The 15,905-nt window shown below is 34.6% G+C and overlaps 1 protein-coding gene across 1 annotated transcript; it reads right to left on the reverse strand.

The window, feature by feature from the left end:
- Nucleotides 1-1,604: 1,604 nt before the first annotated feature.
- LOC104110366 (synaptotagmin-1-like) lies at nt 1,605-14,217 on the reverse strand. The gene is made up of 12 exons (XM_009619839.4): nt 13,908-14,217; nt 12,273-12,371; nt 12,136-12,186; nt 11,920-12,043; nt 10,842-10,960; nt 10,650-10,751; nt 7,551-7,625; nt 7,164-7,240; nt 6,812-7,058; nt 6,377-6,727; nt 2,360-2,491; nt 1,605-1,907 (listed from the first exon to the last, which is right to left on the reverse strand). The coding sequence occupies exons 1-12, from the start codon at nt 14,016-14,018 to the stop codon at nt 1,776-1,778; spliced, it is 1,620 nt and encodes a 539-aa protein (XP_009618134.1). The 5' UTR covers nt 14,019-14,217; the 3' UTR covers nt 1,605-1,775.
- Nucleotides 14,218-15,905: the final 1,688 nt, after the last annotated feature.

Here is a 15,905-nt window from a genome sequence, read left to right on the forward strand (position 1 = left end):
AGTCCTAAACTTAGACTTACAAGCTCGTAAATTAAGGACAAGTAGTCCTGAACTTACAGTAACAAGCTCATAAGTTAAGGACACTTGGTCATGAACTTTATGAGCAGAAGGATATTTTCGTCCGGACGGGTAAAGTTTATTAAAGCAGTGGCTAAAGACTAAAGATATTTTAAATAGTGGCTTAAAAGTAAATACATGTCTTATTAGTGGCTAACTGTGCACTTCCGCGAAAGGAAAGAGACATTAAAAATTAGTCTTGATTAAATTTAGTCTTCAAATTTTTTCACTATTTCTACATTTCTGTAATGACTAATATAATTTCGTGGAATAATACTAGTTAGTAACATCAGTCATGTGGGATAACTTTTACTTAATAAATTTATTTATTTCTCTTACTCAAAAAGTCTTTTGAGAAACTATTACATTCATATTTTGTTTGAGACATGTATGATGTAGCACCTTCTTTCAATCGATTTGATAAAAGCCCATTAATTTAATAGTACTCCATTACCTTTTACTTCAATTTTTAAATTAAAAAAAAAAAGTGACAATTTCCATCATTTCATCTCGTGGACTTGCTAGATTTTTCCAATTCTTGATATGTTGCTCTTGAATTGGCTTTGTGACCAATCTTCAATTATGTCACTACTATTGTTGGCTGCCATAGGTTGGGTGGAAAAATCGATTAGCCAATGCATAGGATATTAAGAATTACAATAAATTTAACAGGCTATAATGTGCGGAGCGCCCCTCGATTTAGCATGCGTCATGAGGGGAATAGATTCTACGCCTAAAGCCCTTCAAGCCGTCAAAATAAGGGAACTACCAGTTATGTTCATTTATAAGTAGCTCATTATTAAAATTGGTCAATTTATAAAATATTACTAATATTAGCCAATTAGCTATTTTAGCAAAAATAGGTCAAATTTTTTCTTTCTTTTGAGTGGGTGTTATTAGAATAAATTGGGTATATCTTAAGGAGCTTGAATCTCAGTTTTGGGATGATTTGGTGAAATTTTGAGGTGGTTTGAATTGAAAATTTTAAAGTAAAAAACTGAACATAAAAAAAATAATATGTGTATCATATTTGTATCACATGTATACATGTGTGTGAGATACATGCGTGATACTTGATACATGTGTCACAGAAGCATTTTTTTGAACTCGATTTAATTATGAATTTTGATACAAAACCAGTCCAAATCACCTCCAATCTTTCTCAAATTTTGTATATTGACTTATCTGTATGTTTTCAATGAATTTCAACTATACCTATTGAAAAAGTTTCTTTTTTGCTTAGATTTTTGGAATATTGTATTTTTTTTTTATATTTCATCACCTTATTTGCTACCTCATCAATGAAATTTCCTTTCCGTCTTGCATCTAATGTTGCTAATCACGTTTAAAAATATAGAAGGAGATTTTTGCATGTAATTCTTTGAGAGAAAGAACCTTATTTATTTGAGTTTTTTAATTTTTAAGTGTGTTTGGCTAGTTTTGGTAAGTCTATGACTAATGGCTAGAGGTTGGTAAATTAAAGACTTATTTGGGACATTTGTGTAAGTTTACCTTAAAATAATACAGACAAAGAGAAAAAGGCAAACTAAACAAACAATTTTGTTACGTAGTAATGTACAAAACAATTGCAAAGATTTTTCCAACGTGAGCTGAAAAAGGAAATATTTTTGTTTTACTCCCCAAACATCCATCGGACAATCAAAAAACAGAATACAAGGAAAATGAACATGTTTTCAGGCATGGAACTAGCGATTAGATCATGATGCAGTTCTCCATTGCAGCTCAACTTGAAGGCGACCGTTCTTTGAATCAATGAGGTGGTACTTCTCGTTGATCCTTTTGTTGTTAACAACATCGGAAAGGCTTATATCAATATAACCCAATACCTCCTGAGTTAAGAAGAAAATTACACCAGTATAAGTTAGCTCCAGTGATATAAACAATTAAGCGAGCTTCATTTTTTTTTAGATTGAGTTAAGTGAGAGCTTCAACAAAACAATGTCAAACACAAAACCAAAACTGCAGAAAGAAACACCATTTTATTCCATCGTCCTGGGAAGACACGAGAGCTAACAAAATGCAGAACCTCCTAATGGGAACATTATTACTGCAGGGTAAAACAGTAAATAACAGATGTGGTTTCACCTTTTGAAACAGAAGCTATATAAGATGCACCATTCCAATTACCAATGTGCTGTTGTTACTATTGTATGGTGACACTTCAACTGTTCAACATCATATTCTAAAAGGTCATCTCAAGTTTCCAGAGAAATACTACTTGCACCAGTCCGTTGCTCCACCCTTAAGGCATAATAAATATCAGAAAAAGCAATTTCTGTACCTTAGGATGCAATAGGCCAATCCTCATTGAGGTGCTGAGAACTTCCAAATGCAGCCTATCATTCACAGGAGGCTCCTCCAACACAAAAGTAAAATCCTCTTCCCATCTTGGATCCCTGTTCTTCTTGACTTGCTGCAATCAAGGTGGATAAAATCACGTAAATGAATGTGAGGAAAATTAGACATAGTATAACCCTATGCAGGAAATTTCTTGCATTTAAGTCAAAGTCAGACTAAGGGTATGTTTGGTATAACGGAAAATGTTTTTCAAGAAAATATTTTCTTGGAAAACAAGTAGTAATCTTATTCATTTTCCGGTATTTGGTACGCAAATTAAGGAAAATAACTTCTCAAGAGTACTCATAAATAATTTAGATACAATAAACATGAAGTCATAAACTTTCGAACCAACAACCTTTCGAACCCACAAATTTCATAAACTTCCGGACCGCTAAACTTTCGAAACCGCGAAATTTCGAACCCGTAAACTTCCAAACACATAAATCTCCGAACTCATAACTTTGGAACTTGTAAAATTTCGAACATATAAACCGAAGGATGAAAAAACTAAAACTTAAAATATATAAAAAAAAATAAATATTTTCAGGGGGGTTGCAGGAGCGGCGGGGTGTGGGGGTGCAGAAAAACGAAAAAACAGAAATTTAAAATTACAAAAAAAAAAAAAAATTAATTTTTTTTTTTTTTGGGGGCAGTGGGGTGGGGGTGGGTGGTGCAGAAAGAAAAAAAAAAATTTAAAAATTAAAAAAAAAAGAAGTAAAAATAAAATAAAAAATTGTGCGGGGTGGGGGGCAGTAGGGTGGGTGGTGCAGAAAAGCGAAAAAAAAAAGTAAAAAAAAATTAAAAAATTGCGGGGGTGTAGGGTGGGTGGCGACAGAAAAAAAAACTGAAATTTGAAAAAAAAAAGCCTTTTTGGAGAGAGGGGGTGGGGTTTGGTGGGTGGGTGTGAGGGTGTGGGGTAGGTGGGGAAGGTTGATAAGGAGTTTTGGAAAATGTTTTCCCTTCTCTTGATAAGGAAAACATTTAAGCCAACCAAACATGGAAAAATTGGAAAACACTTTCCGGGAAATGTTTTCCTTCACACCAAACACACCCTAAATACATACTGCAAATCCAGAAAAGCAAAAAAAAAAAAAAAAAAGTTCTAAGTAAACGAACCTCCAGCAGTTTCAGTTTTATGACCTACATGGATTTACTATGAGGGCGAGAATGCAAATTAAATTTGCACACAAGCTTATCATGGAGAGATCTATAATAATAGCAGAATGAAGAAATACTACATGTATATTAGCCAAAAAGGCTGAGAAAGGTATACAGCAGAATAATAGATATGCAGTTTTTAAATTCAAGAAACAAAAGAATAGAAAATGAATTTGTACTCTGATTGGAAACACAAACAGCATAGTTGCTGAAATTATTGGAATCTATCATGCACTCCAATGGATTTTGAAGACATAATGGAAGAAATTCATGTGACAAGAGTGGGTTGCTCTAATGGTGAGCACCCTTCACTTCCAACCAGAGGTTGTGAGTTCGAGTCACTCCAAAAGCAAGGTGGGGAGTTCTTGGAGGGAGGAAGCCGAAGGTCTATCGGAAACAGCCTCTCTACCCCAGGGTAGGGTCTGCGTACACACTACCCTCCCCAAACCCCACTAGTGGGATTATACTGGATTGTTATTGTTAATGGAAGAAATTCATCCAGGGAGTGGACCCCAAGAAGCAACCTTTGATAGTACAATTTTTTCTCGGAAAAACTTAAGTTTCCATAGGACATTCCCTAAGAAAAGGACGTTTTTGCGCGAACTCTATAAAAAACTTGGAGCTCCCTTACAAGAGAAGATGAAGATTCTTGCACAACCACGTTAACTCAAGCGACTACTTAGCCTGACCTAACGACAATCTCTTATCCTAACTAACGGTGCTTTATTTTCACGTAACCCAAAAATGAAAAAAAGAAAGAACGAAAAAAGAAGTTACCACAAGCATTTTCATGCTTCAAAAATCGAAAAATGTTCTACACAACTTAGCAAGGTAAAGGGTCCCAGGAAACTAACATGCTTCATGGAATGGTAATTGAACTATACATTATATCTGTGGGGCTAAGAAAGGAGATCTTGGGGAAAATGAAGTAATACTAATATCCACACCCAAAATCTGAACTCCCCCTTTTTGGTCTTCTGATCTCTATATAATAACCTCATGATATAGGATATCACTTCTTCATGGTTGTGGCTTTTTCCTCGGCTGCTTAGCCACTCCCTCTAACCTCTCTCTAGCTTTCTTGATACATGAGTCTCAAATTCGAACATTTGGTAAACTTAGAGAGTTTGGAAAAGCTTATAAGTTGATGAAACCACTTTTTTGCTTATATATGCGCTAGGTAAACATCAAAAGTGCTCATAGAACCCGTTTGGATTAGCAGATTTGAAGTAGCTAATAAGCATTAGGTGCTGAAAAGCACTTTTAAGTGCTGAAACTGATTTAATAAATAAGCAGTTACGTGTTTGGATACAAGTGCTGAAATTGATAATAAGTTGCTGCAGTATTTGATAAAAAGGTGTTGATAAGCTCTTTTTCTGTTAAAATGACTTAAATAACCTTACAAGTGTTTACACCTATAAGGGCGTAATATCTTCAAAATTTTAGATTCCAAATCGATCCAAAAACAAAAGATTCTATTTGTCATTTTATTTTAAATACAACTGTACTTAGATAAGATAACTTTTATGATAAATATAATTTATTTTATGATAAGCATATAATCATAAGTTATAATAATTAATAAATTGATAAAAGTTTCTCAGTAAAAAATAAACCTAAATAGGACAAAATATTTGAAGTTCAACAAACTCTGTCTTTATCACCACAACACTTAGAAAGCAACATACCAAAAATTTGATATGTACTCATTTATTACATATAGTTCAAAGATTAATACGCAATCACCTAGATATAAATATGCAAAGGAATAGAGAATTTGCTTATCTTAAATAGTCAATGAGCATTGCAGACTTGAAGAGGCGGAGGGAGGGAGTAGGTTGAAATAGTACTTAAGGCAGTGAGTATCGATGCAAGAGTTTTGTTCTAAAAAAGAATATTTTAAGGATAAAATAGTAAAATTTTTTGTCAAACTTAAAGTGCTTATAAGCTAAAAATTTATAAGCTGGGGGTGACCAGCTTATGGCTTTTGGCTTATTTTTGACTTATAAGCACTTGGCTTATAAGCACTTTTAACTTTACCAAACGCGTAGATAAGCCGAAAAGTGCTTATAAGCTACTTTGACCAGCTTATAAGCTTAGCCAAACACCCTCTATATATGCGCTAGGTAAACATCAAAAGTGCTTATAAGCGCTTCCGATTTGACCGAGGGCTTTACTATTCTATCCCTAATATTATTTGTATTCCTCGAAATAACCTTTCACAAAACAAAACCTCTAACTCCCTCTCCATTCCGTTTTCAATGTTCGTCCTTCTCCATGTTCTTTTAAACCAAACACATCAACTGTTTATTGTCAAACCAACACTTCTATCTAAACACGTAGCGACTTAAAATCAGTTTCAGCATTTAAATGTGTTGTTACCACTTGATGTTTATCATCATCTACTTTAAATCGACAAAGTCAAACGGGCTCTTAGAAACTAAGCCAATGCAAGTTTGTGATGAAGTACAAATGCCACCACTGTCCTGGTTTAGGTGGCATAACCTGACAAGCATAAAGGTTTAGAATTACTGTTTCAAAAGGTTATCACATCAAAATTATCAATTTGTGTTCTTCAGAATGTGGTCAAGTTAGCAAGTAATATTGAAAGGAGGGAGTGAATTCTAGAGAGCTTGGATACCCGGGCTAGCGTAAAGCCTAAACACTTGTGAGGTAGAGGTGTTGAGGTTGAAAGGTTGAAGATGAGTGGGAAAAGAATTCTATACTATCCTACTCATTTCTATCATTGCCTGCCAAGTAGAGAGCAATGAAGGATTAGAAAGAAGAGGAAATTTTGTACCTTAGTTTTTCTTTCCTCCCCTCTGAAAATAATCCTGACATATGGATTAGTATGGTGCTTTCCTTCAACATCTTGAGCTTCATGGACCGTAATCATAAGGACGCCTCCCCCTGGTGGCGTTCCTTCTGGAACTTTTTGTACTGCATCTGACTCTTCAAATTCTTTCGGCACCTCGTCCTCCTTAAATGGTTTGTAGGTTAATTCCACCATGATCTGACCGCGGTCCTTATCATTCTGAGTATCATTAGAATCCATATTCTTTAGGAGATCCAGAGTCATAGTTTTTGATTCATCAGGGGTCAAATCTTTCAGTGGAATAACATTCATACCCATCTTATCATGTTTGCCAATCTGAATAAAGAAGGGACTGAAGCTTGAGATAGCACAAAGAAGGAAAACAATAATGAATGTGTATCAAGAAACTAGAAAAGTTACCTGCTCCCAATCATAAACAGAGAGCTCCAATGCTTGTGTTTCTGGATCTTTGACAACCATATTAAATTCCTCATCCCACTCTGGATTCAAATTCTTATGCTTCACAGTGGTTTTCTTTGAAGGAAGTTTTGACTCAGTGAGCTTAACTTTTACGTAAGGATCAGATCCACCCATTAAATCTTTCTTTCTCAGCTTCATTGCCCTCAGAATCTTCACATGCAGGATCCCTACAGGTTTTTTCATTGCTCTACATGTTCGCAAAGTGAAATAAAATGATACAATTAATTGAAAGAGATTGCAAAACCTGAGACAAAGAATATGATAGCAAAATCTAAAAGTAAAGAAGATATACTTGGATGGATCCAAAATCTGCACTTCTAGAGTTTTAGGCCACAGATACATGTTAGCAACCTGATCTTTAATGGTCTCCTGTAAAGAGAGTTTCCCAATATTAATATTAAATCGTTTGATCATGACTACAACAAAAATGTTATCCCCTGCACATGCACTTATAGCAGCTGCTTTATGTCATTAAACTCAAATCTCTATACTAAAAAATTTGGTAAGAAATTCCTAGGATTCTTAACCTTAGAAGCTAAGCAACAAATATGCTTACAGTCTTCAGTAAAATACAGTAAAGGATACAGGCTGTTTTCCAAAAAAGAGCAAATGAGAAGGCAAGAAGCATAAACTGTTCCAACAAGAAATAGAAGACAATGGACATCAAAAACTATAGTACCTGGACAAACCTGTACAAGCCAGGAACGGACATAAGATCAGCACCCAAAAGCTTCAATCCAAAGTCAACATGTGGCTGCAAACCAATAAGAATCTACTAAGACGATGTTTTTTTTTCATTTGTGGTGTAAAGAAAGCTATTTTAGAAGATGCAGAACCTAGACATCATAGAATCATTGTAAAAGATAGAACAAGGACATATGATTGCTTTTTGAACTGTAAATATGGCTTAAGCACATCGTTTGTGCTGACATTAGTATACTGTTACCTTTCACAAAAAATAAGAATCTACTAAGACGCACGTCAACAAACGAAAATCTGCCCTAATAAATTGAAATGAGTTCAGAAATCTATAATATCAAGGGAAGATGTCAACCATAGTGTGATAAACTTTACAGAGGCTAAACTATATGAGGGATGACAGAGGGATCATGGGGATAGTGGACTTCAGAAGGGCCATACAGGATTGGACTTGGAGTGAGATGATGTTGAGGAATTTCTCAGCAAATATCTCAATAGGAGAAGATGGCATGGCCAAGATGATATAAAGGAGGACAAGGGCGAAGTCAGTCATGGTAAATCAGTTTAATTGGAGTTAATAGGAAGGGGAAAAGAGCTAGTTGAATCTGTCCAAAAGAAAAGACAAAGAGGTAAGTTTGGCAGAATTTACAAAGTCCCAATGCACTGCAAAAGTCGCTTTTTCCACTTCGTATGCAATACGGGGTGCAATATTAACGGTGGATAGTCCATAGATGAGGGCAAAACATTGTGAGTTGGAGTTGCTCGTGAAAGGAGCATGGATAAGACAAGTGCTCATGCTGCACTGCAGCTTTACATCTATGTTATGCACACTGGTATTCTCCTTGTTTAACATTTCATGGGTGCTATCAAGGTCAGTGGATAAGCAATGTCGAGGTGGAGTTTACAAGAGATTGGGAGTGAAAAAACACAGTTGTTGTTACTATTCTATTGTCGCATTTTATCTTCTTGTGTCGAGGGTCTATCGGAAATAGCCTCTCTACCCCCAGGGTAGGGGTAAGGTCTGTGTACGCACTACCCTTCCCAGACCCTACTTGTGGGATTATATTGGGTTGTTATTTGTTGTTGGGAGTGAAAAAACAGCTTGGAGAACAAAGATTTAGGACACCGATCGAAAGTAGTGAGATGGAGGAATGAAACATAAATAGATTCATTTTTCCCCCAATATTTTTGGTGTAATGAGAGGAATTTTTTATTTTTACAAAAAGGAAGAAAAAAAGAGCATGGGATAGTTTCATACATGGTTGCATAAACTGCCTCCCCCCCCCCCCCCCCCTTCTTTTTAAAAAAAAATAGTGAACCGCCACTTCCCATACCAAAGAATGACCAACAAAGCACTTTCTTCACTTTGTTCCTTTGGTGACTCAAACCCCTGCCTTATCGTGGGAGATGGAGGGTCCTTACAAGGCAACCCCCCCCCCCCCCCAAAAAAAAAAATTATCTATGAATGAGCCATATCCATAAATTATCTTATACCAGCTAAATAACCGTCAAATACATTCTTGATTAATCAAAGAGAGGAAACATGTCAACCATATAACCACAGGATTACACAAGGAAACAAGACACAACAGTTTGGCTTTGAAAATTTTTGCTTGTTCTTTTTTCTTTCGCTCCAAACATATAACGAAAAAGGGTCATATTTGCCCGTGTACTCTTTAAAAAGGGTTATATTTGTCCTTCGTTGTACTTTTTAGATATATTTATCCTTTATCGTTATACTTTAGGATCATATTTGCCCTTGTACTCTTCAAAAGGGTTATATTTGCCCTTCGTTATACTTTTTGACATATTTATCCTTACTATTATACTTTAGGATCATATTTGCCCCTCATCCGTTAGATCGCCATGTCCCACCTTTGTTTTCCTACATGGCGCCTATATGGATTTCTTTTTCTTCCAATTTAAATATGGTCACCTATTTAAGATAATTTAACCCGCCCACCCAATTTAAATAAGACTTCATTAACTCCATTGTTGTGCAACTTCTCGTAATTTACTTTGGTTACTGCAATAATTGTGAGCAGTATTAGATTAGTGATTTTGAGTTCAAAGTTATTGTTTGCCAATATGTTGTCGCTGCTATATCGCTATTGCATTTCGCACAATTTTCATAAATATCGTATCAGGAAATTGCTTTTCGTGGATCAATCATGGTCAATTGACACACTAACTAAAATAACCCGCCCACCCAATTTAAATAAGACACTAACTAAAATAAATGGAAATCCTAATCCCCCCCCCCCACTCGTCCATCTCTCTTCTCCGGGTCAGCTCCATGTTTTCCGGAGAGCGAGAAAATTTTGGACAGTGAGTGAATGAAACTATAGTGTTATCTCTAATTGATTTATTTAATTATTTCACTTTTGTCTATGTTAATTTGTTTTCCTTTAATACTTAGGAGTCACGAGACATGAATCACTCAATGATGTTTTGAAATGTTTGTAGTGATAAAACTCTGTAAAGTCTAAACTTGGTCAATTGACCATGATTGATCCACGAAAAGCACTTTCCTGATACGACATTTACGAAAATTGTGCGAAATACAATAGTGATAGAGCAGCGACAACATATTGGCAAACAATAGCTTTGAACTCAAAATCACTAATCTAATACAGCTCGCAATTATTGCAGTAACCAAAGTAAATTACGAGAAGTTGCACAACAATGGAGTTAATGAAGTCTTATTTAAATTGGGTGGGCAGGTTAAATTATCTTAAATAGGTGACCATATTTAAATTGGAAGAAAAAAAAATCCACATAGGTGCCATGTAGGAAAATAAAGGTGGGACATGGCGATCTAACGGATGAGGGGCAAATATGATCCTAAAGTATAATTGTAAGGATAAATATGTCAAAAAAGTATAACGAAGGGCAAATATTACCCTTTTGAAAAGTACAGGGGTAAATATGATCCTAAAGTATAACGATAAGGATAAATATATCTAAAAAGTATAACGAAGGACAAATATAACCCTTTTTAAAGAGTACAGGTTCAAATATGACTCTTTTCCGAACATATAAACCTACTCTTAAAACATGTGCCAGATGCATAACCTACCTTTTCCATGAGGGACACCAGGATTTTGGCAAAACATGGAAAGCTTGGAACCAGAGGCTTCAAAGTAATACGTGGAGCTGCAAAAACCTGCAAGTCCACAACCTGAAACATCCACTCAAGCAATTAATTTTGGCTATTGTTGGCATTCTTTTGTCAAAATCTCGTCAAAATGTAAAATACGTAAAGCAAAACCTGAACAGTTGCCTTTAATCCGAATGCTTTGACCGCAACAGTGACATTAGGATTTCCTGCCCACTTTAATGATGGTTCCATGATCAATTCTTTTTCGTCAGTAACATAGACCTTCATCCCTGCCAAATAGAAGCACAGGAAAAACTTATGATGAATTTAAGCGAAAATCAAACACAAAATATAGTTTTAAACCATTATTATAAAGATGAATAAGAGGCATTTGACCAAAGAGATCTACCAGGCTAGTTGATAACTGAATCCAACTCAGTAAAACCATATCTTAGAGCGTGACCAACATCAATTACAAGACTACAAGAGTCCTACTTGATATAATTGTCTGTGTAGAATATCATTTCTTAGAAAAAGCATGCACCTCCCAGAAACTTATGGCATAGAAAGCATACACAACCAGGTTAATTGAACTTCATTAAAATGAGAAGATCATGGAAATTTAAGGTGCATGAGATAAATAATTTTGCAATATAATTTTTTTGCCATAAGTAAAAATTTTGTGGACATTAAAGAGAAAATAATCATATTCAGGGGGGAGATTAAACAATTGTTTTCAAAATTCTCAATCAAAGGACAGCTAGCTAACAAGAAGCTGATCCTTTAAAGTTCAAACTCCTCTAACTTTTCTCCTCTCACCTCAAAGCTGCCCAAGGCCTTCGATAGTGAGTTTGTTATCCGTCTATTAAAGGTATACAGTACGTTAGTCAAAATTCTATGGGACTTCCCAGTGATCATCAATTTTATCCACGTCTTACAGAAAGTAATTCAGAGTGAAAGAATGACAGTAACTGCTTGCTCAACTGCTTAACCCCTTAAAAGTTAGATATGAGCATGATTTTCAGAAAATAAATGGATCAGCAACAAAGTGACATGCACAGTCTCAAATGGAGAGAGCACATTCAGTTAATCAAATTATTTCCAAAAACAAATACCATGTCATTTAGGCAAAACCAAACAAATAGCATGCTTCATATCTTATGCTACGCGTTATTTTTCTACAAATCTCAACATGTAAGAGAAAATAGGAACAAATAAAATTTATCGGTTGCCATAGAAAACGACTAACCCTGGAAAGTAGGAGGTAAGGACCCCAAAGTTAGTGTTTCAAATTCGACAGAATCAATTTTATATTTTGGTATTTGCTCAGCAATAATTGGTGCCGCAATATCTTTTGCAGTTCTGCAAATTGCCTGTTTAAAAATAGTTGAGCACTAGTTAGTTCATTTCCTTTAACAAACATATAAAGGAAATAGTCCAGAATGATGTTCAGACATGAGAGTACCTTGTCCAGGTAAGGCCACATATACTCGAGAAACTTGTTGAGCCAGTCCACCTTAAGTTTAGAAAATATAAAGCAAATAAAAATATATTCACTGAAAAGCTACTTTAAATGCAGTTTAAGCTTCTCAATATACATACACGGTCATAGTCCGGACATTTAATCCAAAGAGGAATTTCAGACAGTATCTGCTGCAAGCTTTTAGTATCTCGCTCAACCAATGGACGAATAACAGGGTCCTGATAGTTTACAGGAAATGCATTAGTTGTTCAGCCCAAAAGGAATAAAACACTGATGGGGTACGATTAAAAAAATGTATCGTTGCAAACATATGAGGGAAAAATGAAACACCCTGAAGAATAAGTGAAACTGTTTAAATGACATGGATGCAACCAAGTAAGTTATGACCTTTTTTCTCGGATTGGTAGTTAAGTTATGACTTTTTTGTTATTGATAAGTAAAGGTATTATTAGTAATATAAGCTCAGCACCAAGCTGGTACTGAAACAAGGTACAATTAATCTGGTAGTTGTGCTTGTGCCTTCAAAACAATAATTAAACAGCATTTTGGCATGGCCACATAAAACAATTACTCCCTCAATGTCGTTTTATTTGACACTATTTGACTACACACAAATTTTAAAATGTAAATTTGACTTCTTTTTATATTCTTTATTATCTTAGTAGTGACACGAGAAAATGTCAAATCATTATTAAATTTTTAAGCATCACATTAAAATTTCAGCCAGTTTTAATAAATTTAAATTCTGCAAGTTTGTGGAAATTATATAGAATAATATTAGTATTACTAGTGAGATGGTAGCAAATTTTAGAGGCATAGATGGCCATGAGTTTGAGCCATTTCACCTTGATATGGTAGTATTCTCCATGAGTCCTCGATGAAGTATTTATCAAACAGGTGATGCTTGACTAAGTAAAATACTTTTGCCCTTTATTGGCAGCTTTCTAGTGGGATGTTTAGTATGTTTTTAGGATCGTACATAAGCACCAGCCTTAAGTTTCTCTTCCGTTTCATCTTACTTCTACTAAGTATGACTCTAGCTTATCGAGATAGACTTACAACAAATGAAAACAAGAGTTTACTTTTTCTTTGTAATATTTTCCATCTATTTGTTAGATACTCTTTTAGTTGCTCATTTACCTTTAGTGTCGATCTTAACTTTGTGTGTGTGTTGTGGGGGGGGGGGGGGGGTCAAGGACTTCCTCTTCCCGCTTCTTGAAACAGTTAAATCTCTTTACTGGAGAATCTCAAATGGGAAGAATTTATAATTTTATATACATAGGGATAAAAGGAGTATAAAACTATTAGTTCATGTCTCACTCTTCCAATAACCTGAGGTTTGTTTACTAACATCACAATTTTCTTTATCAAATAGAAGTCAAATTATCTACATACATAACGTTGAACTTACAATCCATAGTGCAACTTTTACTGAACCAAACAATTAAACCTTAGGGCAAATGTGCAGCTCCAGTATACTAGGTCAACTTGTGGTTGACTTAGCCAGTTAGATTAACCCAATTAACAACAAGAAGAAGAAATTGCCGTGCAGCTATTCTTACAGTCATACTAATTTTCAATTTATCAGTGACATTGCCTAATGAAATACACAATACACATAAATAGCAAAGGAAAACACACATAACACAGTAAAATAGAGAAATTCTCAATCCAAGTACAACTTAAACCCACAATTATAATATGATAGCAAGAGAAACGTAGAAACGAAGACACAAAAGCAAAGAGTGCAACACCTTAACATCACAAGGCTGGAAGTAGATGAACAGATAGTATCCGATCACCAGGCCAAATGAAATCCCAACTCCAAATCCACAGAAGCCTAATATAGTACTCACAAAACCCATCTCTCTAAAAACCACACCAAAACCCAGCTCAAAGTTAGCGTTCAACAAAATGTATCCATCTGAATCTGCTTCACCTTCTCTCTTACCATATATACCAACGCCATTGATCAGGATAAATTAATATTTAGAGGAAAGGACAAATGTGCCCTCGAGGGAACTACTTCAGTGTCAATTTAATGCCTTGGGAATTGTGTCCTTTGTCGTCTTTTCAAATTTAGATATAGATATTTCGGACAAGCTTTAGCGCAAAGGACGCTCCGGGTTAAGCGAATAGTGTCCAAATTAACTGACTCCCGAGCGGCGTAAGAGGAAAAGAAAATGCACGTTAAATTTTTTAAACGTACGCGACACACGTTATGAATTATGTGCTGTTTATATTTTATTTTTATTAACGTTTCGGTCACCGACGATAAGGCAGGCCCCAGGAATTAAAGTAACCAAAACTTTTCACTACTAACCAAGTGGGTAACTTTTTCTGGCATTGTACTTAAATGTTAGCCACTTTTCGAAATTGATGAATTTTAGTTTTGACTTTAAGACAATTTATCTAATTCTGAAAGAGGGGTCAACTTTTAAACGCAATGCTATAAAAGTGTTTAATTTGTGCAAATTATATATCATTTGGGTTGATTGGCATATTAGTTAAATAATTTCAATACGATATATTGCATAAATATTAAGATATTTGATTGATCACATAATAAAAAGAAATAAATATTTTCCAAAAAAAAAAAATCAACTTCACATATTGATTCAATATTTGATTGATTGACTCAGGAAAAAAATAAAGGGAATCTTACACAAATATCCCGAATAAGTTACAATTTACCAACCTCTAGTCATTAATCATAGACTTATCAAAACTAGTCAAACACATATAAAAATTAAACACCCGAATAAATAAGGTTCTTTATCTCCAAGAATCATATGCAAAGATCTCTTTCCATATTTTTAAACGTGATCAACAACATTAGATGCAAGACGGAAAGAATATTTCATGGATGAGGTAGCAAAGATATATATATATATATATATATATATATATATATATATATATATATATATATATATATATATATATAAGATTCCAAAAATTTAAGCAAAAAGGGATCTTTTTTCAATGTGTATGGTTGAAATTCATTGAAAATATATAGACGAGTTAATATACAAATTTTGAGGAAGATTTTAGGTGATTTGAACTGATTTGGTATCAAACTTCGTAGTTAAAATCGAGTTCAAAAAATTCTTCTAGGACACGTGTATCAAACATGTACCACGCATGTATCACACTCACGGGTATACATGTGATACACATTTGATACAAATATGATATATATGCGATACATAAATGATACACATATCATTTTTTCGTGTTTCATCTTCTACTTCATAAGATGTATCCAATTTATTCTAATAACACTCACTCAAAAGAAAAACAAAAATTTGTTCTTTTTTACCACAAATAGCTAATTGGCTAATATTGGTAACATTGGGCTAATATAGTAATATTTAATAAAATGACCAATTTTTATAATAAATTACTTATAAATGGACATAACTAGTAGTTTTCCAAAAATAAACTCAAATAACTAATGTAGAATAAGGGTATGGTGTAAGGTAGGGATGGGTCAAGGGAGTTGGGCCGGTGGGTGGGGTGGGACAAGATTGGGGTTGAAGGGTAGAAACCAATTCAGAAACGTATCCACTATTTTATGATATGGATGCACCTAGTACGTGGATCTAAAATTTATATTTTACGGATTTAACCTTTAGGTTATTTTTATGAATTAATGGACGAGAAATATTCGCTTCTAACACTTTGAAAAAGATTTAGCAAATTTTTTTCTAAATATTCTTTCTTGGTGTTTGGTTGAAAAATAGCCTTTG

The sequence above is a fragment of the Nicotiana tomentosiformis genome, chromosome 1 (genome assembly GCF_000390325.3).
Source record: "Nicotiana tomentosiformis chromosome 1, ASM39032v3, whole genome shotgun sequence".
Classification (NCBI taxonomy): Eukaryota; Viridiplantae; Streptophyta; class Magnoliopsida; order Solanales; family Solanaceae; genus Nicotiana; species Nicotiana tomentosiformis.